Raw genomic sequence first — 27,731 nt, 5'->3', positions numbered from 1 at the left:
AGAATTCATGAATTATTGTCACTGCTTGTTTAAAATATAATTTGAAATTGATTAGTTTTAAATTTCAATTGAAAATCAATTTCATCTGACATTTAAACTCACTTTTAGCTGATAAAGATGAAATATTAGAAGTTTTCATCAAAGTTTCCACTGAAATTGGAAACACCATGAAAGTTATGGAAGTTCTTGTACCAAATATGTCTCAAGATCTATCCAATAAACTTGGAGACATCATTGGCAGAGAGCTGAAACAAATGGATATAGACATTGAAGAGGCAGCACAAAAAATTCAAGTAACTAGATTAGATTTTGTTTAATTCAGGGTGGCCACCCACCTGGAAAACCTTGAAAACCTGGAATTATCAGGGAATTTTTTTTATACTGGAAAAAACCTGGAAAAATCAGGGAAATATGGATAAAAACCTGGAAAACCTGGAAATTTTAAAGAAAAGCTGGAAATCTTTTCTTATATATTTTTTTTAATTTCACTATTTTAAATTATTTGCTAATTTTCTTAATTTAAATTGTTTCATCCATTATACACACATTTTTTAGACGGAAATTATCTCCAAACAGTTAAAATATCATCAACTTACTTTGCTTTCATCAAAATTTGCTCCATTATAACCCTGTTAAACTAGAATACAACATAAAATTCTCCCATGGTTGCTAAGCAAATATCTTTGATCTCTATGCAGACTATGGGACTGTGCAATTTAGGAAAGGCAAAGATTATGGTGGATGTGGAAGACGGGGTTAGGATTCGGTTTTTAAATTCTGTCCGTGTTCACACAATGATTCAAGTTTGTTCGCAATTGAGAGTGGTAATTTTTTTCTATTTTGACAAAATGTTTTTGTATTTTTAACTTTATTAAATTCTCTAAAAATTAGTTGGTTATAATTTAATAATAATGGATTTTATATTGCACTCTTTTTCTGAAAGCTTTTGAACTCCCATTCAAAGAAATCTGTAAATTATTTTTTCTCAGCAAACCAACCAATCACGCATTTCCCCCCATCACTAACAGCAATGTTTGTCGACAAATTGTTACAATTCTTGCATTAATGCTAATTTTTTCTATTTCATTTTAACCTTTTATAGTATATTTTTATTTTGAAAAAAGTTTTTTTTTAGAACTAACTATATATTAATATCAAATTTTACGGTTTTGTTGGTAAATATTAGTTTTTTGATTCAAAATTCGAATTGTATAGTTATCACAATATCGAAAGTTCGTAAATGTTGCTTGCATTCCAGAGATGATATTTCAAAACTATTCCTCTTTTTACCTAAAAAAGCTGACAATGACTAAGGAATATATAGGAAACATATTAAATGATATATATACATAAAATATATTTTTTTTTATTCATATGTGTTTAGTCAGGAGAAGGAAAACGAAACTTAGTGTTTTAGTTCTGCACTGTACAAGATTCCAGTTGTTCAAACAAAAACAATTAACTATGCTAAACTAAAAAACTGTGTGTTTAGATTGGAATTCTTTAAATGTTTTAATTTCAAATAAGAAAAAAAATCAAAAAAGTATAAATTTTAAGGAATTTTATCTATTTTTTTTCTTCTATAGAGTATAGAACTAAAAATTAGACAATTTTACATTTCTGACATTTATTTTTTTATACTGAATCTCTTAAAATAAAAATGCTATTTCAAAATACCATTATTTAAAAATTTGACTTGAGATATTGGTTTAAGGAAAATATGATCAGTGAATTTTATAAAAAGCACTGGTAAGATGAAATACAGTATAATGCAGTATACAGTACAGCTTTATATTGAAATGTAATTACAGTGATTCACAAAAGTGTTGATACACTTATGACTTTCAATGAAATAAGACTATCCATTAATTAAAATGAATGTTTCAGAATGTATATTTAATGATAAAAAATGTGTTCTAATCTTAACAAAACTGAAATATTTTAAATGACAATATGAAATATTTTAAAAACAAAGGAAAAGTTTATTTTTAAGGAATCAATCATCAAAAAGTGACAAAAACTTTATCCCACAAAAGTCATCATACACTTTTAAAGAAAAAACTCAGTCTATTAGTAAATCTAATTTTTCGTTAAATTAACATTTAGTGGAGTTTCCTTTAGCATCTACAATAGCTTTTAAAGGTTGAAAATACGTGTAACTAGTTTTTTTTTTTTCAGGTGAAATTCGTGCAGAATATTTTTTTAAAATTTTTACAGAAACTTTTACAACACTCAATTGCAAATTTATGAATTTTTCCACAAAATTTATAATTTTAATCTCTGATATGAAGTCCTTCTTTTAAGCATTTTATCACATATTGCACAGTTCAATTGAATACAGTAAACTAATTTAACATATTCATTACTGATTTACCTCTTATGAAGACAAATAATCAAATTTGGTCTATTTTATTACGACCACAAGTCATTTTTAAATGATAAAATAAAATATTACGGAGTTAGCAAGCAAAAATTAAAATATAATTTTGCTATTATAGGTTTGATACTAAATTGCTAATAAAGAAATAAAAAATTAAATGAAAAATAATTAAATAAAAAAAGCAATTGACGATAATTTTAATTCTGAGATCCAAAACATTTAAATGTACGATGACTTTCGTGGGGTAACATTTTTGTTACTATTTGATTAAAAAATTAACTTTTGCTTTGTTTTTAAAATATTCCGTGCAGTTTTGCTAAGAATAGATTATACATCTTATTATCAAATACCCATTGTGAAATATTCATTTTAATTATTGAATTTTTATTTCCTATTTCAATATAAGTTATAAGTGAGTGAGCACTTTTGGGAGCCACTGTAATTATTAAAAATTATTGATATATAATCACCTGAAACGGTTTTCTTTTCCTTAATGAAAATATATTAAACAATACTTATACAAGGTTTTATTGGTTATTCTGATTTTGTCATTTTGTAGGTACACTTTGAGCAAATACTACTTAAAGTAACACATTAAATTCAATAAAAACAATTAAAATTATTCAATAAAAACAATATATTCTGCAAGCTAAACATATTATTTTCTCCACGTCTTAATTTTTTAAAAATTAATGTTGTACCAGAACATTAAAAAATAATAAAAAAATATCTTGTAAAAAAATATTTTTTTTTCAAGATATGTTGAAAAAAATGACATTTTGAATAGGATATTTTATAATACAGACACTTTTCTTGTACACATCCTACACTTTATAAGAAAAAAGGAAAAAAGCACAAACCTGGAAATTTTAAGATTTTTACCTGGAAAAATCAGGGAAATTTGAAATCTGTTTTGAGTGGCCACCCTGTAATTACAGCAGTGTTTCCCAAAGTGTGGTACGAGTACTCCCAGGGGTACAGGAACAGTTTAGCAGGGGTACGCGTTCTTATGCAAAATATCTTGCAACAACAAAAATTTCAAATTTTTTTATTTAAAAGCAAAGCTAGCTATGAAAATCTACAATTACGTATTTTACTATTGGCTATTTTTCGCAGAGTTAACAGTTAATAATTAGTGGTGTCAACAGCCAGTTGTGACTTTTAACTTTTGTGCAATTTATTTATCACAGCAAAAACAATATCATCCTTCTCACTGATGCAAATAAATTTATCAACGAAACTTAGTACCAAAAAAGAAAAATAAACATATTTTTAAAAAAATACATTCATTTTTTTTTAATTAGTGGTACACAGTGTTACAAAAAAGTTAAAAAGGGTACACAAAAATCATAAGTTTGGGAAACACTGAATTACAGTATTGACATTATATAGCAATTCTTTAAAAAATAATTCAAAAAACAACTGTTAGAAATTGAAGAGATCATGCAATAAGAAGACCAATTTTGCTCAATAAACAATCGCATAAAAGATAAAACCTATGTTTCTAATACTGAATTGTAAAGAATGCAATCTTTAAATACCTTGTTAGCCTTTATTAGTTTCACTTTTCTATATTTTGCACTGGCATTTATATCTTTGCTATAAGGTATTAAGAAACTTCCTGGATGAGTAACTGTCCCATGGTGAAGAGAATTACCTATTTGTCAGTGCCTTAAGGTAACAAAAAGGAACAGGTTTTAGTAGATATCAAATGTTTCAATGTTATACAGGGTGCGTTCTGAAAGTAATGCGCATGATTTTATTGTGACGCGACTATTGATCGCAGCGCACTCAGATTGGTAAAAAAATGTGGTGGGGGATTTGTCCTTCCAAACAAGCCTGGTCTCAGGTCGCTCCGAGCAGTAGGACGTGTCTTCGCGCAAAGTCTTTTTTTTTAGATCGAGTCACGGCGTGATGGAGTGATCGTTGGCTGGAACAGTGGTACGCGATAAAGTTTTGTGTGCGACGTGGGAAGAATGCGACGGAAACTCATCACATGCTTCAAGACGATTTTAAGGAGGAATGCATTTTGAGATCTCAGTGTGGAAGGTGGCACAAGGCCTCCAAGGAGGGTCGGGACAAGGTCACCGACAAGCCTTGTTCTGGACGCCCAACAACAGCCCCGACCCGATGAAAACGTCCAGCATCTGCGTTAAGTTTTGAAGTCAGACAGTCGGTTTATCATTCAGGTAATCGCTTACATCCTAAACTTGTCAAAATGTGTGGTACATGGGATTGTGACGGAGGATTAGCAAATGCGAAAGGTCTGTGCGAAGCTTGTGCCGAAGGTGTTGACGGAGAAGCAATAAGAAGTTCGAGTTTTGTGCAGTGAAGAATTTCTGGAATTGATGAGTTGGTGCCCCAGCCTCCCTGTAGCCCTGACTTGGCGCCGTGTGACTTATTTTCGCTCCCCCTGACTGAGAAGAGAGCTGAAGGGAAAGCACTGGGAGTCAGTGGAGAACATAAAAGCTCAAGTTACAAAGTTCCTGAGAGGCATTCATGTCGAGGAGTTCCAGGGTGCCTTCCAGACGTGACAGAATCGTCTCCACAAGTGTATTGACGCACAAGGGAACTATTTTGAAGGATTTTAACCATTTGTACCCATAGGATCAATAAATCTATTTTTCCCAGAAAATGCGAATTACTTTCAGAACGCACCCTGTATGTTGGTAGGAATAGGGTTATGTCATTAAATTTGAGTATGATATAAGTCTTGAGTATGATATAAGTCTATGATATAAGTCTTTGTTAAGTAAACAATATCTATAAGGATGGAGATAGATAAGGAATAAATCTACTGATAACAATTATAAAAATATAGTAAAATTTAAACATTTTCAAATTTTTAAACTATTTATTTTGCTTCTATTGCAAATTAATTAATGCATTTTAATGCAGTGAAAATATAATAATTATTAAAAAAATTTCTTAAAGGATATGTTAAACAACAGTAAAGCTGGAGATTCTGGTATGAAATTAGAAGTCAATAGCAAGATATTAGATTCTTGCACAAGTTTAATGCAGGTATGTTTCTTAGAAAATTTTACTAAATAAGAATAGTGTGCTAAAAATTAGCCTTTTTTTTAATCTTAAATTAATTCCATGTTGGTCCATTTTTTGTAACATTAATTATGTATATATACACACATTTGGCGCTAGATATAACCCTTGTCACGGCCAGAACAAATGTTATGAGGTGAAATTGTTATTTTGTGTGTGAAAAAAAATGCCTTAAATATTATCTGATGGTCAAAAAAATAAAATAAATAAATAATGCTTGACTAATTTCTACAAAGCAATACTTTACTTTAAGAATTTGATAACTAACAGAAAAAATGGTAATGCTGTAACTTTTTTCTATATTAATATCTACGTAAAAGTACTCTTTATATGTTGGTTTGGGGTTGTCATTTTTTATAAATAATATTGCATCCAGATAACTAAGAAGACTACATGTCTTAGCTAGAAAATAAACCAGACAAGGAGACTGACATTTCACTAAAAAGTCAATACAATTTTTAAATAAAAAAATTTAAAATTGATCGATTTATTGTATCCTTTGAAAGAAAGGTTATATAGATAATGAATGACCATAAATTAGGACCACCTATGATTTAGAATAAGAATTTAGAGGGTTATGTCACTTTTTTTTTCATTTAAAAGAATATTTTAATTGTTTTACAGGTATGGTAACAAGGAAAATGATAGCTTAAATAATTGTTTTGAAAATTTTTCTGTATAAAATTATTAAATTTTGGTCACTATATTTGAATGAATGGTGCGGTGAGAGCATTCTAATAGATATTAGAATGACAATTAAAAAACGTTACTTCAATAGTTACTTCTGAAAACTGCACTTTATGCATCATTGTTGAAATGGAGAAGTTATTATAATGGGAAGACCTCTGCCTTATATATATCTTTATATATATTCAAAATTCTTTTAGTTAAATAAAATCTTATACAAAATAACTTTTTGAACTATATACAGTGTGTTATAATATGAAGGATTGGTAATTATTGATAGGATGTTAAATTGTGAATATATTTTTTTGTGTAAATATATTTCAATTGCAAATCTCAATGGTTAAAAACCTAAATGGCCTTTAAATTTTGTTGGATTTTGTGTAGAATTTTTTTTACTTGTTTATCTGTGTGATTTAACAAAAGCGCATTTGATACTAATGAAATAAGACTCTCTGCTGTGTGGTTTGCTACTTCGAATTCTGCAATTTCTGTAATGATTTATGCTTGGAGCCTTAGTAAAGCTCATATTTGTTGATAACTGTAGTAAACAGTATTTGTGTATATTTGTATTGTGCTATTATTTTCAGGCTATTAAAGTACTTGTTCATACTTCAAGAAATCTTCAAGAAGAAATAGTTTCTCAAGGAAAAGTAATGTTTTGTTTTTATTACTTTTTTTAAAGGATTTTACCCTAGCTAACTAAACGGAAATCATTGTTCCTCTCTTACATTTAAGTCACACAGGGTGCAGAAAAAAAACCTGGGCTAACAATTTTTAATATAACTGAATTAGAAAAAAATATTACTAATAATAATACTTTAATTAATAGACTTTAATTAGTAGACTTTAATTAATAAATAAATTCAATTGATTTCAAAGTGGTCATCTTTTGCATCACAAATGCAATTTAAAATCTTCAGCAAATGGCTACAAGTCTTTTCCCTTTATTCTAGTCCATTTCTGCCAAAGTGATTGTTTTAAAGAGTCCAAACTTTTATGTGGTTTAGTACAAGCTGCTGAGGCATATTAATACGATTCACACTAGTATGGTGGCATCGCAAAAATTGTCGCCAAATGTTATGCGAATGGTGTTAAAATTATAGGCATGGGCGACAAAATTGTCAATTTGAAATATATTTGGAAATTTCAAAATAGTAATGAAAAAGATTTTCTTCCATCAAAATCCATTCATTTAAAGAAGAAAAAATGCTGCAGCAATTTTATTCTACATGTTGATTAGGTTTCAGTTTTAAGATTTTTCAAATGGAATAACTGAAAGTTCCTGATTCAAAAAAATTTTAAATGCTGAAATTTCAATGTTTTGCTGTACTTTGCATTCATGTACTGACAGTGTAATTGTTCATCAATAAAACATGATTTTTTGAAGATTCACTGAATTATATTGATACATATTAATCCGTACTACATATAAATCCGGTTATAATTCCCTTTTCAAATGCATAAAATTTGAACCTAAATAAAAGTTATCCACAGTTAAAGGAAAGAAGGTAACATCTTTAAAAATGTGGAATAGTGAGCACCACATTGGTTGCCACATGGATTCTTATCAAGTATCACATGCGTGAAAATAAAATTGAAAAATAATCACCTTATAAACATAAAATCTATACTTAGAAAACAGTTATTAGTTAATTAAATCTTATTAAATCTCTTTTTATAAAATTACACTTATTATAAAAAGAAAGAATGATACTTAAAGAAGAAAAGTATATTACCGATCAGAATCATAATTTGAGAGTTTGTATGTGATAAAAAATAAACTAATCACAAAATGTAAATAAATCACAAACTTTTTATTTATTTTTCGAACATTTCCAATCATATATTTAATCAAAATCAGATTCCTCACTTGCGAAACAAAACAAACCTTGTATTTCATCATAGAGTTCATTTTCCATGTTATCCGACATCAACCAAGAAAAATCAGCAAAGAATTATCTCCCAAATTAAGGTTAAGGTAGAAGAAGAAAAAAAATGTATGAACGGAGTTCAATAGAATTAGAAGGGGAGATGAACTTAGTTAATTTGAAGAAAGCAGTGCACTATGTTGAAATAAATGCAACCTCCTGCTTCAGACACTAGATCACCTTATTCCAGGTGGAACCAGGAAGGATAACTATTTCATTAACTAGTTACAATAATAATGGTCAAATGTAATCACAGCTTGTAAAATACGGATTCTTCAATGACCTTTAACCTTCAGTAAAGAAAATGAAGGGCTAAAAAGAAAATGAATGATTATGGCAATCATGGGAGGACTCTGACAATTCTTACGTCAGTTAATCGGCATCAATTTAGGTACACCTGTGTTTTCTTTTTCTCAGAAACGTTTATTTGATGCAGAAACGTTGTTTTTTTAATATATTTTATACATTGGTTAACAAAAGGGGCAGAAATTTTTTGTCAGTATTGAAAAATAAATAAAAAAAAGAATTTCAACTAAAAGAATTGGCAGAAATTGGATCTATGCAGATTAGAATTAAAAGATTTTGTTTTCTAGTTTTGTGACAATTTGAAAATGAAATATTTATAAAGAGCATATAGGTGAAGAAAAGAGAGTAAAATATATACCATGCTAGTTTAATCTTCAGTTATAAATCGGAATTCGTAACCCCATTTGTATATGATGTCATACGGTTTTTCGTCAATCAAAAACTTCTTTTATCATCCCATATTTTAATTAAAAAAATATTAATTAGAAAAAAAAACCTTTTCAGAGCAAACATTACGAGATAGGTTCGTAATTTTGGAAAAATTTCTGTAAAAATCTGTTTTTGAATAAATCCACTGTGATCGCAAAATGATCACGCGTGGTTTGGGGTATTCTTCGCATAAGCTGCACATTGTGAAAAATGAACTTTTAAACACAGATAGGCTGCGACCTATCTACCTGAAATAACTGTAATATAAAAACATATATATTTTTATATCTCCTGTTATTTACTTTATACAAATTTAAAACTTATAAATATAACATTTCAAACAGGAGGTAACATTAGGTTGTAAGCTAAAAGAATATTGTTATTTTGGAATGTACAAAAGTAATAAATATTAATATTTGCTATCTTGGCAAAATGTTTTAAGTTGTCTCTCTAATTGCTGCATATTATGCCATCTTTCAAAGAAAAGGCAAATTCTATGATTCCTTGGTGAGATTTCCATGTGTTTTTTTATTGCTTTTCAATATTTAAATATAAATTTGTTCTTCTGATTCGAAAGAACATTTAAAAGTTATTCTATTGTAATGATTGTTAGATGACTATTGCAGCAATTCTAAACACAATTGACAGGGGTTGTAAGTTTATTTGATTGTTTGTTAGTAATTTTTGTTCCAAAAACAATTCATTCGAAAACTTAGTGAATGTATATAAGCAGTTAGAGTTACTAAAAATATCTATTCATTGTTTGCTGTGTGTGAATTTTTTAGACATTTATTTTTCATAGATTAATTATAATAAATTTTTTCTTAAAATTTCATTTATAAATAAAGGGAACTGCATCAATTAAAGAGTTCTACAATAGGAACCACAGATGGACTGAAGGGCTTATTACAGCTGCTAAAGTTGTAGGCTTGGGAGCAAAATTTCTAGTGTAAGTTTTTTTTCTTCAGACATTATAAATAAAATCAAAAACAAGTGTAGTAAAACTCTATTGAAATTTATTTTACTTCTTTATTTTTATATATTTTATATTATATTTGTATTTATTGTAATATATTCTTTTATATGAGTAACACATAATATATTACTGTAGGAGAAGTCTTGGTTTATTTGTATTTCTACCAATTCACATAAATAATGAAAGGCCAGAAATAATCTAACTCTAAATATTTATTGAAAAGGACAAAACACATAAAAATAAAACAAGGATAAAAAAATACAAGAATTTGGAAGAGGGGGTTTTGGGCTCGAATTAAACGTCCGTGCAGACTGTCTTAGTTCACCGCCAGAGGCGCTGTAGTGGGGGAAAGAGGAGAATTCGTTACATTACTGAAAAATCAGTTATTTTCTAAACTGAATCATTAAATTACCCAAAACAAAATTGTTCTAATTTTATATTATATGTATCTATAGCTGGTGCCTGTCATTAATTAAAAATTTTTCAATTTGATTTACCTGGTTTTACTCCATTTGTTATAAAATAATATTTTACGTTTTGAAAACTTCTATCTCACATATTCTTGAATTTTGCTCATTTCCTTAAAACTATATGCATTAGATTGATTTTATATCCTGCTTAAATTTTATATACTCTTTATTTTTATACTCTTTATTTTTATACTTTGATTCTAAAATAATTTAAAAATCTTTTTAAGAAATTAAACCTTTTTATTTACAAAACTTAACGTAAATGAATTTCTTTTTTTCAGCAATGCTGCCGACAAAGTGGTTAGTAAGCAGACAAAATTTGAAGAGTTAGTTGTTGCATCACAACAAATAGCTGCAGCTACTGCACAGTTAGTAGTTGCATCTCGCGTGAAAGCAGACAGGGGTAGCGAGAAACTCAGTAAGGTATCTCAAGCTTCCAAACATGTAACTCAGGCTACTGGTCAAGTTGTTGCTACAGCAAAAAGTTGCGCAGAAATGGTGGAAGAATCTGGTTTGTCCAAATTTTATAATTATCTTTTGTGAATATATTTTCAAATTTAAACTTCCAATACCTTTAAAGTCTGTTTTTTTTTATTACATTTCAAATTTGAATAAGCATATATATATAAACAAATACGTTGATGTAACTGTAACAAGTTTTTTGTTTGATATTTAAACAAATTGATGTGGCATTTAAATTTCTACTATAGGTAGAGCATATTCTAATTAAATGTGCCAAAGAATAAAAAATAATTTTTTTACAAGCAAGCTACTCTATAGTTTCAGAACTTTTAGAACAATAGAATGCCCATTTTCTTAATAATCACTCCAAGCTCTTTTCTTTTACAAAATTCTTAAATGGATTTCTCACATAATGCTTTAGTTAATTGCCTACTTAAGTAAAAGTGATGTGTCAATCTCTAAAAGATATATAGAAATAAAAGCAGTTTGAGAAAAGAAGACAAATGTTTAAGGAGTCAGTGTAGTTTTTAGTGTAATGTTGCCAAAATTTGTTTTAGAAAAGTTTGACTTGTTTTTCTTTTCATATCTTATTTTGAATGCTTATAAGTTAGGGAATTCGGAAACCTTACCGTAAAGTATCAATGGAATCTCAAGGTGTTTAATTATAACGATTATATATCATTTCCAAAAAAATTTTGTGAAGAAAATGAATAACGAGTTTTTACAGTTAGTTGTTGAGTACATTATTTTCCTTGAAACTCATTGTACTGCTAGTACATCATTCCTACAATCCTGAAATTGCATCCTGTCACATTTTATTCTTTCTTTATGTAATATGTTTTTTAATAATGTAATTTTTACAAAATAAAAAATTGCAGAATGCAATGAAAAATACTTGTTTCACCTCAAAACAATGCTACCTAAATAAAATATTTTTTTGAACATAATTAATAAATGTTTCAGTTACAGGCTTCTGAAAGAAAACATTAAATAGGTAATAAAAGACTAAACTTAAATGACCTGTAAAACTGATTCTCAATAAATTTGTATTAAACTTAATCATAAAATTAAATTAGAAATCAACCTTCTGACTTTAATAAAAATGACTTGAATTAAAATAAATGTAATAATTACTATGCTGCTGCAGATTTGTTTCTAATTGAGATATTAAGGTACATTTTATGGTATTTTTTCTGTCATATATTTTTATTTGCAATCTTTACATAACTACGATTCTCATATTTAGTTGAGGTAATGTAAAAAAACAAATCTAATTTTTTTTAGTTCTAACTAAGCATTTTAAATATATGTAGTAATTACACATTAATTATGCAATAAATTAAAAAATTTTATTTTATTTTATTTACAGAAGATATGGATTTTTCAAAATTAACCCTTCATCAAGCAAAAAGATTAGAAGTTGAATCTCAGGTGAATATTACACTGTTTTATTTAAATACAGCTCCTTAAAATATAGACATAAAGCAAGTCTTATCTGTTCAAAAAATTTGACTAAACATTTTAAAATCTGCATCCAATTATATTAGTTTGTATATCTTTACCAGTAAAAAGAGCAATTTAAAAGATTACGAATAAAAACTTATTTTGTTAATGTTTTTATTAAAGTTGAAAGTATCGGGTTGAGTAAAAAGTTTTCCGCCAAGGGGAGATACCTCCGTGCCAGCAGCAGCCATTCCCGTGGTAGTTAACCTTTTCTGAAATGGGCTTTTGCATTTTAAAGCTGAAAGTTGGAACTACACAACTGTGTCATTTGTTTGTCAAAACTTTATCATCTTGTGCAAGAGAAAAGTGTTTGAAATGGAGCTATCACGTAAGCAGATCAGAACGAGTATGTACTATGAGTTCCGAAATAAACTCAGTGTAACTGAATGCCACAAGAAAATGTGTGAAAGTTTAGGTTTCAATACTGTTTCTTATGATACAGTAAAAGTTTGGTTTCGATAGTTTAATAGTGGAAATTTCAACATTGAAGATGAACCACGTTCTGGCCGCCCTATTGAGATTGATTGTGACCAATTAAAACAAATTATTGATCAAGACAGAAATGTTTCAACACGAACCATTGTGTTAGAGCTTGACGTTTGCCAAAAAACAATAGTAAATGCCCTCAAACGCATAAATTTAACATTTAAGTTTAACCGCTGGGTGCCTCACGAATTCACTGCTGAAGACAAGAGCAAAAGAAAAGCGGCCTGTTTGGTTCTGCTCAGAGATCAAAGGAAAGAGAACATTTTGGACAGAATTGTGACCTGTGATGAAAAATGGGTATACTACAACAATACTAGACGTAAAGGAGGGTGGTCAGCACCCGGGGAATCAGCAGGTTCGTTTGCATGACGAACGCTAACTAACAAGAAGGTCCTTCTCTGTATCTGATGGGATTGTCGTGGAATTATCTACAAGGAGTACCTGAAAAGCGGGAATGCCATTCGCGAAAAACGAGTTCAGAAGGAAGGTGGTTCTCTTTCATCAAGATAACGTCCGGTCACATGTCAGTGCAATGACCGGAGTGGGATTTGATGCAACATCCACCATACAGTCCAGACATGGCACCTTCAGATTACTATCTGTTTCCACATTTGCAGCTGCATCTTGATGGCACAATCTTCCGTTCAAATGACGAGGTCATAAATGAGGTTGATCGCTTTCTGGACTCGCGCATCTCCCAGTTCTTCGCAGAAGGGATTGAAAAGTTGCCAAAACGTTGGCAGACTATTGTTGATTTGAATGGAGATTACTATCCTCATTAACTTTGTTGATTTTCTATCTAGTTTTCTGGCGGAAAACTTTTTACTCAACCTGATATTTGACTTTCTTCTTTTTTCTATCTATTGCTTCAAAAATTTATCTAATTATTTTAAACAAAAGTTTTCAATTATAAATATTCCAGTATAGTTATTATGAAAATATAAATTTCTGTTTTTGTACATAGCATATTATATTATTTTTTCTTATTGATTTGAATTCTAATCTTAAAATAGGTAAGGGTGTTAGAACTTGAAAGCTTACTTGTCAAAGAAAGAGTAAAGCTAGCTGGACTCAGAAAGAAACACTACCAATTAGCTGGTGCTAGTGAAGGTTGGGATGAAGAGGTAAGTGTCTTAAAATATATTCAATTTTATTATTCTAATCAAGTGCAAATAGTATTTCATTGTTTGATAAGAAACTAATTTTTAATTGTGAAAACAATCTTTGTAAATATTTTAATTGTTTTGTTTCTGAAACAATTAAATTCTCTGAGATAGTCGTTAATAGTCATACATCAAAAATGTTTATTGAAAAGTTATGCACTCCTTTTTATTTATCATTATATTTAGCATTTTTTATAATATATATTGCTTAAATTTAATTTTAACTTTCAATTACTTTTAGTTTAAACTTTATTTTTAAATAATTTGTTTTTAAATTTTTTAACAGGCAATTATTTTAAATAATGTTTTGTAGCTATTCCATCATCTCTCCTTAGTATGAATGAGTGCCACTATTTACTGTTTCATGCATTAAGGGGTTAGGCCATTCTTACAGTAGTAGTACATCTTCTTCTTCCTTATCCCCAAAGTTAGCGGGGCTAAACAATGTCCATGAAACTCATGACCCGGAGGAAGTCGACCACCAAAAGTGGGTTATTCAGAATGTCCCCTTTGTCCAGACCAAGGCAGTCCAGGGTATGTTGGGGAGAAGCCTGCATGTTGTGGCACCTGGGGCAGTTTGGGTAGATTTTAACACTGCCCTCGAAAGAAAGGGACTTAAGGTGGCCGCTGATAAGCCTGGTAAGTGCCGTCTGTTCCTTGCGATTGCACCGAATGTTGAGTGCACCTCCTGGACGAGTGCTCTGGTACCAGTGATGTTTGGGGGGTACGAGCCAGGAAACATTGACTTCTTTTTTGATGTAGTAGTACATACATTAGGGGTGATAGTAGACAACTAGAAAAGCACAAGGCATCATAAAATCCATGGTCCAAATGCGAGTCGTTTCTTCTGGTTCTAGACTTTTTCTTCTGGGATCATATGAAGAAACTCGTTGTCATACGTATGGTCTGTCTTCTTATGACCATGAAAATCGGATATCCGTATCTTCTGACACCATAAGAGAAATGTCTGGTGATATCGCCAATTAATTTTGTGATACATCATGTTTCGCATTGTAGCACTTCAAGATTTGCATTCCGATCATAGATCGTATGGTGATTTGTACTTGTCTAGTTCTCTTCAATCACCCCTTATAACATAAACCTTTAAGTTAAGTTGAAAATAAATTTTTTTTTCAATTATCAATGCAAAAAGTTATAAAAGTATGTAGGTTTATTTTTCTGCAAGAGTAGTACCATTAAAAATAATTGAAAATGACCAGAAAACTGCTTATAAAGTGAAAAAAAAAGTACTAAAACGAAATTACCCTACATACAATTGAAAAGAATTCAATTTTAAATATGCAGTCCAAGCGTGAAGTAGATCTGTGAAGATTTGTTTGAATTATGAATACAACCAACTTAAAAAATGTTTTCTTAGTTTTCTGGTTCATTCAACAGACTAAGAGAAACTGCCTTAAGTTTCCAATATTCAAATATTTTTCCTGTTACTATTTGTGTCATCTTTTAATTAAAAAAATTTTTTTTTGAATGACCTAACCCCTTAAATATGAACTATAAGATCTTATTTTTCCTCAATTATAGAATATAGTCTTTTGATTTATACATTTGTTTTTTCTTTTTTACAGGCTTTTGCACAATGAGTACCAAAACTACAAGCTGAAGAATATTGATATTCAGTTTTTTTTTATTATTATTATTCACTACAGAGAGAATGTTTAAAGATATATATATATATATAATATACATGTTATACATCATTATTTCTGTATCATTCCTACATTTTTATTTTCAAAAATTCTTTATGCATTTGTGGCCTTTATGTAAATATAATTAAGTTATATTGTCATAATCATATTTCTATTTAAAGAGCTTTATTCTTTATAGATAATTTAGTCTATGATTCTTATTTCAGCTTTTTCAATTTATATAGCAATTTGGAAAAGAGGAAATATGTACAGAGATTTTAGATGTTAAGTGCTTTACTTTTATGTTCATAACTTCAGATATTTAGTTTAATTAATTTTCATCGAAATCATTTGCACTTATGACTTATAATAAATTATAAAAAGCATTAATTTAAGCTTTTTTTCATGCATTTAGTATAATGTTTATAATTTTTTTACTCCATTTATTGCTTTTGAATATTTAAAACTGAATTCTCATCATGAAATATTCATCTTTTTCATAAATTTATATTTACTAAGCAAGTTCTTTTTTAAAAGTTTGTCTTAAGTTTTGTTATTCTAATTTCATCAGCTGAAATTTATTTTTTAAATAACTATAGAAAGTTACTTATTATAGAATATTGAAAAAAATTTATATCTACTTTATTTATGACATAGAACTAGCTGATTTTTTAATCATAAAATGAGAGCTGAATGTTTTTATTTTTACTTATGGGGATAATTTTATTAGTTTTTAACACCCATTTTATATAAGAAACATTTTAAAAAAAGAGAATGAATTTTTGAAGAATCAATTTACATTCATCAAATGTGTTATTTATGTGACAAACATTTTGTTTTCATAATTATTGGATGTATTAAGCAATACGAGATATAACTAAATGTTGATCTAATAAATGTTTATAATGTCTTTGTTCTGTTTTTTTAATTTATTGAATTAAAAGATAAAGATTTGTCGTTACTATAATAAAAACTGATTTTTTAAATCTTATTTACTTTAAAAAGCTAATTGTACTTTTTACAATTAATATTAATCAGTGTTGTTGAAATTACTAGCAACTTAATAAGTTGAATCTTGTAAAAATTTATTGTACTGTTCTTTTCTTGAAATAACTAGTAAATTAAATACTAAATTATTTTGTACTTATATTTTAACCAAGTTAATATCTCTGAAAAAATGTTTATTCTCACAAATACCACCATACATGTTTAGTAAAAAATTTAAAGTACTACAAATGAAGGTTAAACATGGATTTTACTTATGAATCAGCATGGACAGTGGTAAACTAGTACCCTAATGGTTTGTTACGTGACGCCTCTAGTACCATGTTTAAAGTCATAAGTACATTAATTCTGCTACTTTTACAAATGAATAGCTCAACTTTAATATGCTTTCAATATAGAAATTTTAAGACAGTTGAATTTACCTATTGATACTAATTAGACAAAGCAAACAATCTAAATGCTGATATTCTTTTTTGCCACTTAAGTAATGTATATAGCTGATAATGTGAATTTTAATAACTTAATTTTTTTATATGCCAGTTTAAGAATTCATTAAAGCTGTGTAATTCTTCTAAATATTTTATAATTAGTTGTTGGAAGACTTTTAAAATACATAAAGCTTTAAAAATGTATATTATAAAAGGTTTTATAAACATTGTAAGAAAATGAGTTTCTCGTGTGGAATTTTCTTCTAATGTATAAGTAGAAAATGTTTTTAATACTATTTCATATTGCAGCTAATAGATCAAAATAAAGTTTAATCAAAATTTTTATAACTTTTAGATGTAAAAGCTTACAATTGCAGAGTTTATTGAAAATATTATATTTTTATTAATATCAACCTTGTTATCAGTTGAATTCTGAAATTTAATGAACTGCTAATTAAATAGTTGTGACTACAACAAATTATGTAATTTAACTGCTATATACCGATGCTTTGTAATTTGTTCATTTCTTGCTAATAAATTTTTTACATTGTAATACATGTAACTGTTTTCAATGTATGCGGATCTTCATTGAAGTTTTATAACATAACACACTTGATTAGCTAATGTATGTTCCACTGGGAGAGTATCAAATTATGTAGATGTTTTTCTCATTGGTAATACATCTAACAAAGATGGGGAACCTATAAATCCCAAAATTTCTCAATTTTGTTTTAATCAACTTGTACATAGTACTATATAAATGCAATATTAATAATTTAACTGAAATTCCAGGAGTTATAGGTAATTAATTAAGCATCAAAATTATCTTTTAACATATTTAATTTGATAAGGATTAAAAATCAGATTTATAATAATACTGAAAAATAAAGAATCAATTTTTAAAAAATTGACTAATCAGAAGTAAAATCTGCAATTTTTGGTATCCTTATAAAATAACTTTTCCTAAAGCTATATTTTTCAAGTAAAAAAAACGATAGCATTTGCGCACATTGATACCTGATAACACTCTTATGAAACAAATTTTTATTATTCATAACAGTCACATTACATAACAAAACATCAATAACCTTATATAAATCATTGAATATTTTGAACATTATTACATATTTTAACAAAATTCTAATACCACAAAATCAAGTGGATTGGCAAATATAGTTATACTAAAAAGAATGTAAAAAAAACTTTTATCTCAACACAGGTATTAGTGCAGTAAAAAAATCAATATGCACTATCATTTTAACAGCAGACATGTAAATTGCTTCAGTTAAGCAGTTTTTCAAATAAATTGAAATAGATGAAATAACAAAAATTAAACAAAATGAAGGGCAAGAAAAGTGAGATTCAACTGGAAAATCTAACCAAAAATTTATGCAAAGAGTTACTCCTTTTTTTAAAAACTGCAAATTATTCTGCACTATTTCAAAATAAATTTATCAATATTTAAAGTGCACCAGTTATAACTAAGTAAGCAGTTGGTTGGTAAAACACTTCAAAACAAAACAGTTTCATAAAATAGTGAAATAGATAACATTTCTACATAATAACAAAAATAAAATTAAGTATAACCCAAATAAAGCGAAATCAATAAAATTATACTTGACTAGAAAATAAAACAAAACAAAAAATAAACAAAATAAGATCTCATCTCAGAATAAACATCTATCCAATCTTTGAGGCTATTAGTAGAAGTCAGGAAAAATATCTGAAATAGATCAAGAAAATAGTTTCAGCTAATTCAAATAAATGTTCAAAAATTTGTTAATTTAAAGCTTCGGCGAAATGATTTTTAATATTCAATGGTCAATGATTGTTGCATTAAATTGATAGTCCTGACATATTTAAATCATTAACACTTTATTCCCTTTCTCAAAAGTATTTACATTTTTAACCTATATTTGCCCTTATTTCAGCTACGCTTTTTTTCTTCCCACAAAAATATAAAAATATTTTTAATTTTCCTAACTACCAATCTCATCTGTCATAATCAAAATTTTCCTTTTTTGGATAATTTTGTTTTCAAAAATTTTTAACTATTAAAAGTATTCTTAACTCTATCATCATTAAGCCACAGGCAGAGAAATAAAAAACTACCATCAGACATTGTTTTATTTGGCCAATTTTCAAGCTGAATAGCAATCTTGCAAGAAACAGTTTTAAAAAAGGTGCTCTTTAATACTCGTCAATGAAACAATTATTTACGGAAGTTAGAGGAACTTTACATTATTAATAATCAATTTTAGAATTATCCCCCAAAAATAGATGAGAACTTAAAAAACATCATGAAATGTTAAGGCATCTAATTTTAGGCAGATTTGCATTAACTTAAAGAATGTCTGAGTTTCCTAAAAACATTTAAAAAATAATGGAAGATTATATAGAGATACATCATGAAGTGTGCTTCTAAGTTATTTTGCAAACATAATTGGAATGCTTTGTATGAAATCAAGACCTTTATTTAAGGTTATAAATCTGAAAAAAGCATTTTGTAAAAAGAAAGTTGTTTACAAAAATATTGCACTCTATGAAATTAATAAAATGTATTTACTGACAATAGATATTTTTTATAGATTCACACTTACACCAACATTTCACACTTTTTTTTTAATAGATATACAGTATTATTTCAATTTTTAACATTTTAATAAAATGGTATAATTTCTCCCGAGTCATTCATATGAGATTCTTAGCAAAGCACTTAAAAAAGTTTCTTACATAAAATTTATAGATAAACCCATTCTAATTCACTTAGATTTCCAAATTTTTAATCATATAAAGATTGTTTATTATTTTAAATAAAATAAGAGAATTCTCTCTACATTTTTTCCGTAAAAGAATAAGTGTTAATTTTTTAATAGGAAGGAAATTAGAGAAATATAAAATATTTCTCCCAGTGTTAAAATTGCTGACAATAAAAAAAATACCAATATATTTGAGTATTGTACAAGAGTAAGAAAATACACAGATTTTTCAATTTTTATTTAAATGCCAAACTGTTATGTATTAATTTTTTATAAACAAAAAAAAAAAAAAAAAAATCGAGACATCACAAACCAGTAAATTGAATTGTTAAAACTATTTTTAATGTTTAATCTGTTTGTACAATTGGCTGGTGGCTGGGTCGCGTGTAAACGATTTTCCCCAACAGGCAGAAAATAGCAGAGTAAGGATGATGTAATGGTGTGAGAGCCAATCAGAGCTTGCCAGAGGGCGCTGTTTTTCTCCCTCCTTTTTTTCGAATCTTCGACGCGGAGCGTGTTAGCCAGTATCGTAAATTTTTTCTTAAAGGTAACACATTATTTTTTTAGGTAGTCGTTTTAGGGCTACTAGGCCCTGGATCCAGGGACCGGACGTCCGATAAGTATTTTTATTCTTTTAAACTAGCGTATTAAATTAGTATTTTTAATTTATATCAATTAACAATGTCGAACGTCTTTAATTAACAATGTCTAAAAGTATTTTTAATGTTAAATTAACTTAAAATAGATACGTAAAATCTAATTACGCCGATAATCTTCCACCACGTGCGATTAATTAATATTTCTTTTTTTTTAAAACCCAGCCCAATTTTTATAAGTTGTTAAATGTGAATTATTCTCCATAATGTATTTTAAATTATTGTAACATTTTTGAATTTTATTTTGGAGATGTTGTACCAAAAATTTGAATTCCTAACATCCTAATTAGTGTGTTAAGAAGAATGTTATTACATATTTTGTAGCCAAGATTTATGTTTTAATATATTATGTTTTTAAAAGTAATATTTGTCTTTAATTCTGACTATACCTCATGCTAAATTCTTGGATAGGAATAAATTTAGTGCACGTGCAGCCTAGTGCCATGATTCTCTAAGATTATCTATAATCCTTTTTTAAATAACTAAATATTTCGTTAAATAATGCCAATTATCATTGCTAAAAATTAATTCCAATCCAAATTGCTGTTTAGATTAGCAGATTAATATTGCTAACAAATTTTCGAGTCACATGGATGGCCTGCACGAGCACGTTGGAGAGATAGTAAATACTGAATTTAAATGTTAGTTTTAAGGCATGAATATACCAATTAATTTAACATCACGACAATTAATTTAGAATCACGTCGTAATTGTTTGAATATTTTAGATACGTTATTTGATTTTTGATTTAAATTGTTCACAACGCAAAAAATGTAAACTATTAAATAATTATTTCAAATTCTATACGGTCTATTATATTATTTTATTAAAGGACATTATAGGTTAAAATGATCCATGAAATTGAAAATAAATTATAACCACGTTTACGAACCTAACAGTATAAATTTTTTTTATAAATTATTCCTGAACTACTTTTGTCAATACTGAATTCCAATTCTTAAGTTATACCTGGTTTTACAGTAAAATTATTATAATAATAAATAAATAATATAAGTTATATTTAACACTGGAATAAATATTAATTATTTTTTAAATATAACAAAACTCATATAAAATTTGATAAAGAAAGTCTTGGTTTTATTATTGAAGAGTTCAAAATCTATGTGTAGGTAAATTAATTTAAATTTCTTGGACTAATCAGGTTCTATGTAATTTCACTGACTTATTTTATTGGACTCTTGAGATCTATATTTAAAGTATTAAAATTATATTTTTTAGTAATAGTTCAAATACTTAACACAAACATAATTCTTTTAAAAATAGAGAATGGTTATTTCAGAAACAATTTCCTTAAATAACTAATGGATAGGATGGATCATTTGAGCAGATAAAATGAACGAAATATTTAACGTAAATTTCATGTTGGTGGACTTGATTTGCAAGCAATTTTGATAGATTAATAAATAAACATTCATAATTTGCCTAATTCTGACATTAAGTTAATCAATCTAAAAAAGTTTGTCTATGCTATGAATGACTACAGTCAAAAAGACATTGTCTTGTGACATTAGTAATGTGGGCTGAATTATAGCATAAAAATCTACATCATTAACATAAGATGTTAAACATAGATGTTTAAATGACTAGTTAGTTATTATGTATGATGGAAAGTGCAAATCCACTTCTATTGCTACTTAAATTGTAACATACAGTTTAAGCTTTCATAATTTACAACGGTGAATTACGTGAGCAGCTGTCTCACAGGCAGCAACATATAGCATTTTAAATGATCAGCTTAGATTATGAAGGAAATGCTTGGAAAATAAAACAATTTTAAAAATGCTAAAAATAATTTTTTTAAATATTTCCATTATCAAATTTTAAATTATTATAATTTCTAATATGCAAAATAATGATTTTGATAAAAATATTTGCTATGTACATTTATAATTAAAAATATGGATTAATAAATTTGCGATTGTCAATTCATTTAAATAATATATTCCTAAAAAATATCCAAAATTTACTTTTTTTTAGGACAATCTAGATTAAAGCACACCAATAATAGTTACGTTATATAGACATACTGATACAAATTTATATGCAGTAACAAATCATAATACTTTAAATTATCTTTTATTTAATAAATGTAATAATTTACAAAGAGAGCAAAAACTAAACTACTTCTAAAGGGCGATTGAAATTTTAAACACATACCTTTGGATTTATACACAGCCATTTTTCCTATTCCATGGTCTCTTTGGAATTTTGAAGCTTCTTGTTCGACCAACTTTTCTCTTGAACTTAGTGACAACCCTAAACTTAAATTTAAAATTGTTTCTATGCCATTATGTTTTCCCTTTTTATGTTCAGCCTCCTATTTTGAAGGAGAAAAAAAAAGACATATATATATATATATATATATATATAAATAAAAAATAATACAATTAAAAATTTTATTATCAATTAATATCTCTATTTACATTTCTTGTGCATTTTGAGAGGTTTTATAATACTTAAATGAATAATTAAGAAGTACACTTACACAAATTTAAATAGTGTGATTAATGGAAAACTTAGAGTGGTCTGTACCAATTCAAGGTTATAAAAACAAAGATTAAAGAATTGGAATATTTGCAGAATTCAAAACAGTTTTCAAAAAATAAACACTTTTCAAGTACTCAAAAATATTTTTAAGCACTTTCAAATATATATATAATTAGACAGGGTTGACAAGTTTTGACGGTTTTATCCGGATTTAAGCGTTATGTAAAAAAAATAATAATAATAATTTACTTCTGTTAGTTTTGCAAGCATATATTTTTTTTTTACAATTGCCAATAATCATAAAATTTTAAATCGTAAAAAGAATGGCCTTTTCATACACTACGGATAGACAGTACGCCGAAATAGATTGGGGTTGAATTAATTGTGAAAACATTGAATATAACAATATGAAGTGTCTTCTTGCATAATAGGTGGCAAAAGTCAACAGGGTAAAGGGAAAATTAAGCACTTTTTAAAAACACCCAATGACAAAAACACCTTTAAGGGCTTTTAAAAAACGACAAACGAAAATAAGCACTTTTTAAAAACGCTACGCATCCTGTTGAAGAAAATAAAACTTTGAATAAATAGATACTAGTGGGGTCTTTTCTCAATAAGACTCAACAAACACCAAATACACTATCTTATATGCCTTGATTTGCAAACCAAACTCACTTCACTCACACAAGTTGAAAAGTAAGATTACAAAAAGAAAAATTACATTAAAACCTTTTGGGATCAGAATTATTTGATGAAAATAATTTTTGATTGGTTAGCATTAGAATTACCAAAAGTTAAGAGTATTGGGAAAAGAAAGTTGATGTAATTTTTTTTTAATATCTCGCATATTATTTAGATATTTATTTTTTATATAAATATTTTGCATTCCCTCCCAAATTGGGTGACGGTAGGCAAACTACAAATAAAGCAGCAAAAATTCAAAATGTAAGAGTGACTTGATATTTATCCCCTGCATGCAAATTTTATAGAAGCAAATCCCTAAATTTAGCAACTAATATTCAATTACATAAAATGAATTTAGTTAACTTCTCTTCATGAATATGAACGAGAAATGAGCATTTTGTCAAATACAGAAAATCACTTCAAATGCACATCTAAAAGAGAAAAATCAGAGGGGTGGTATGAAATATTTTTCAATACTTAATTACAAAAATATCACAGTAGAATATAGATATACAGTGAGACCCGTTTTTGTGCGGTCCTTTTTTATGCGATTCTGTTTTTGTGCGATTGGTTTTATGCAATTTTACTTTTGTGCGAATTCTTTTTATGCTGTATATGAATCTTAACGGCGTTAGCACCAGTTTAATGTTTCCTATCAATGTGCATATGCATGTTGTGGACGAACTCTGATTATGTGGTCTCCTTGACAACGATGTATCTGGACTTCGTGATTCTCTGTTTATTTATTTTCATAAGTTCATTTATTATCGTCAACTCCATTTTATCTTCTGCTTAAAATATATTCTACGCTAAACAAGTAAGTAAAAAATCGTCTGCTGTGTTGAAATACTTTGTATTTTAAAATTAAACCATTATTTTTATTTTGTAAATTCTCGTCTGCGTGTATCTCAAATATACCCTTCGTATTCAGTTTTTTACATGATTCATGTGATTAAGGATTCATTTTATAGTGAGATTAAAGGTAAATAAATTAATTACTTTTGTTTCAATTTCTATGTAGTTTTTATGATTTTTATTTTATTTTTAGACATAATAAGTTCTCCCTTAAAATGAATAATTATAGCCAAAACAAAGTAAAAAGACAGACAATTCCATTAGAAACAAAAATTCTAATATTAAACAGACTAGTAGATGGTGAAGGATCCACAGCTGTTGCTAATGAATTTAAATTAGGTGAATCCACAATCAGAGCTATACACAAACGTGCAAGTAAAATATATGAATCTCTTAATAATACAACAAACGACAGTAGTAAAAGAGCATCGTATTCGAGAAATATTGTAATAGAGAAGACGGAAAAGGCTCTTGTGTTGTGGGTTAAAGATTTAACTAAAAAACGAAACCCCGTTCACAAAGAATTAATTCAAGAAAAAGCTAGACAGTATTTCAACCAACTGAAGGACTTAGAACCAAGTTCGTCATCCTGTTAACGAGAAGTGACATTTTCTGCGAGCAATGGCTGGTTTGCTGGATTTTTACAAAGGTACGCACTTCATAATGTGAAGATACAAGGTGAGGCAGCGTCCGCCGATGAAACAGCTGCTATGAATTATCTCAAAGTATTAGCGGAAATCATTGATGATGGTGGATATTGCCCAGATCAAGTATTTAATGCAGATGAGACTGGGTTATTCTGGAAAAAGATGCCCAGCCGAACATTCATTGCGAAATCTGAGAAAATTGCAAGTGGTTTTAAAGCGGCAAAGGATCGAATCACACTTCTTCTTTGCAGTAATGCTTCTGGTGCAAAGATGTTATCACCAATTATTATAAATAAAGCTTTACACCCACGCGCGAAAAGGCGGAAATTTATCTGAATATCCAGTACACTTCATGGCCAACAAAAAAGAATGGGTCACATCAACTGTATTTGCAACATGGTTCAACGATTCTTTTGTACCAGAAGTTGAAAAATACATGGAAGAAATGGGTCTTCCGTTTAAAGTATTGCTAATTGTAGATAATGCACCCGGTCATCCCTGTATAGAACATCCTAATGTACAAATAGTGTTTTTACCACCAAATACGACTAGCCTTATACAACCACTGGATCAGGGCATAATCGCAAATTTTAAGAAACATTATATCAAATTAACTTTCAGCTACATTTTGAAAAAGCTAGAGAGCAATAAACTAAACCTGACTGAAGTTTGGAAAAAATTCTCAATTTTAGACTGCATAAACCATATTATTGCAGCAATGGGACAAATCAAACAACACACATTAAATCCGTGCTGGAAAGCGATCTGGCCTGAATGTGTAATTAATCGAAACGTCACCGAAAACACGTCAACGTTATTATCTGAAATTAGTGCGCTCGCACGTAACATTGGCGGAGAAGGCTTTGATTCTTTCCATGTTAATGACTTGGACGAGATGATTGAGGACCAAAGTGTGGATGATAGTGACATTATCAATAGTTTGATAGATTATGAAAATGGACAAGAAGAACCGGAATCTATTACAGCAGATAAAATATATGCAGGGATCCAGATTTTGAAAAAATTGGAAACGCATTTTCTTAAAATAGATACCAATGCGGAAAGATGCTTAAAATTCCAAAAAGAACTGAGATCACTCATGTCTCACTATCGTGACGTTTACATGCAATTGACCAGTCGACCGCTGTCACAAAAACTGATCACGGACTTTATGGTACCAAAAAACAAATAAATTGAAACCCTATCTTCAAGCGACGACAGCAATTTTCAACCAATTCATTACAAGAAGATGCGCGTTTTGGATTACGACAAGTAGCAGCAAACTATTTAATGTATAGTTTGAAAACTTCTACATGTGTATGTACAATAAAGAATTAAATATTTTTAAAATTTCTTGAGGTCTAATTTAATTATTTAATTTTATTGAAAGCATTCTCTCATCTATTTTATAAATCATTGATGTATTTTCTGAGTAGAACTTTTTTTATGCGGTCCCTATCAACCGCATAAAAAAAGTTTTTGGTGGTATATCTTACAAACTTGTTTATTACATGTCAGAATTTATAAAATTGTTTTTTTTGCGATTTCTTTTATGTGGTCCCTATCCACGGCACAAAAAAAGGTTTTACTGCATATAACATGATCCTTGAAACCTGGGGCTTTGCATTTTATGGAATTTTGTGCTATAAAGATCATTTGATTTATTTTTAAGTTTACCTCACTAAATATGGCAACATTAATCTGGAACAGATCAATAGTAGTACAAGGCTTTAAAAAAATTTACATACAAATTCAAAATACAAACTTAAACATTAATTATTTACAAAAAAAAAATTCTGCAGCATTAGAACTAGGAACAAACAAATTAATCAATTTTGGTTTGTTTAGCGTTTGAAAATTTAACCTTTTAGTGAACAAGCAAATAATGCAAAAAGTAAATATTTCTTTCCCTGTTATAAAAATTTCTTTACCGCAAATCTTATTGTTTACACCCACAAAGCTAGTGTGGTTTATGGAGAATTGCAGTTAATAGAATTGCACTATATAGGTTTTCTACTGTAACATTGATTCTCATAATTAATTTTTTTTTTTTAAATAAAATATCATGTTATCTGCCAAAAAGGAAGGTTTCATTAACTTTTCAAAAAGAAAAGAATTGAAAAAATTATAAACTTTATAACTATTTCAAAAGTTAAAAAAAAAAATACATAATCTTTTTTATACTCAGACACAGGAGTAAATGACAGCAAAAATAAAATTATAAATTAACCTAGTTTTTTTCTGTTCATCAAAAAAGAACTGAAAAACATTAAAATAGAAAAGGGTGGCATATTGAAAGTGTGCACTATCAGGCTAAAGATAAGAGAAGGGCTGGTTCATTCCTTTCTTCAGGGATGAGATTAGCCAAAAGGCAAAAAAGCTGAATTTCCACGATAGTAAATTTTACGCAAGCGCAACCCTTTAATAATAAATTCCAGACAGTTTAAGGTAATAAATAATGTGTTGACATACAATTGTGTACTAATCTATTATTATATAAATGATTACATTGATACTTAACATTTAGTGAAAATAAAAATTACCAATTGAAAAAATAAAGCTGGAAATTATATTTTTCCTCAGTTCACATAAGAGACAATTATTACTTGAAAAACTACCTGGTTTAGCAAATTAAAACTACTGAGAATTTACATTAATATTTCATTTCTTTTAATAAATACTGTTATGTGATT

General features: G+C 28.2%; 2 protein-coding genes across 5 annotated transcripts in view; one reads left to right on the top strand and one right to left on the bottom strand.

The window, feature by feature from the left end:
- LOC107456918 (Huntingtin interacting protein 1) overlaps positions 1–17,486 on the top strand; it is a 45,390-nt gene extending 27,904 nt beyond the window's left edge. Inside the window, exons 24-31 of the mRNA XM_016074897.3 lie at positions 109–293; positions 5,315–5,404; positions 6,715–6,777; positions 9,639–9,739; positions 10,518–10,747; positions 12,068–12,129; positions 13,701–13,811; positions 15,437–17,486. Of these exons, the coding sequence (XP_015930383.1) occupies positions 109–293; positions 5,315–5,404; positions 6,715–6,777; positions 9,639–9,739; positions 10,518–10,747; positions 12,068–12,129; positions 13,701–13,811; positions 15,437–15,451 (857 nt within the window). The 3' untranslated portion in view covers positions 15,452–17,486. The remainder of the gene's footprint in view (positions 1–108; positions 294–5,314; positions 5,405–6,714; positions 6,778–9,638; positions 9,740–10,517; positions 10,748–12,067; positions 12,130–13,700; positions 13,812–15,436) is intronic.
- Positions 17,487–17,958: 472 nt separating this feature from the next.
- Positions 17,959–27,731, bottom strand: part of LOC107456925 (uncharacterized) — a 58,331-nt gene continuing 48,558 nt past the window's right edge. For all 4 annotated transcript variants that reach the window (XM_043053330.2, XM_071181600.1, XM_043053329.2 and 1 more), the window contains 2 exons: positions 22,523–22,682; positions 17,959–18,652 (listed from right to left, as the gene is read on the bottom strand). In XM_043053330.2, the coding sequence (XP_042909264.1) occupies positions 18,630–18,652; positions 22,523–22,682 (183 nt within the window). In that variant the 3' untranslated portion in view covers positions 17,959–18,629. The remainder of the gene's footprint in view (positions 18,653–22,522; positions 22,683–27,731) is intronic.

This window comes from Parasteatoda tepidariorum, chromosome 6 (assembly GCF_043381705.1).
Source record: "Parasteatoda tepidariorum isolate YZ-2023 chromosome 6, CAS_Ptep_4.0, whole genome shotgun sequence".
NCBI classification, from domain to species: Eukaryota; Metazoa; Arthropoda; class Arachnida; order Araneae; family Theridiidae; genus Parasteatoda; species Parasteatoda tepidariorum.
This window is presented reverse-complemented; position numbering and strand designations above follow the sequence as displayed.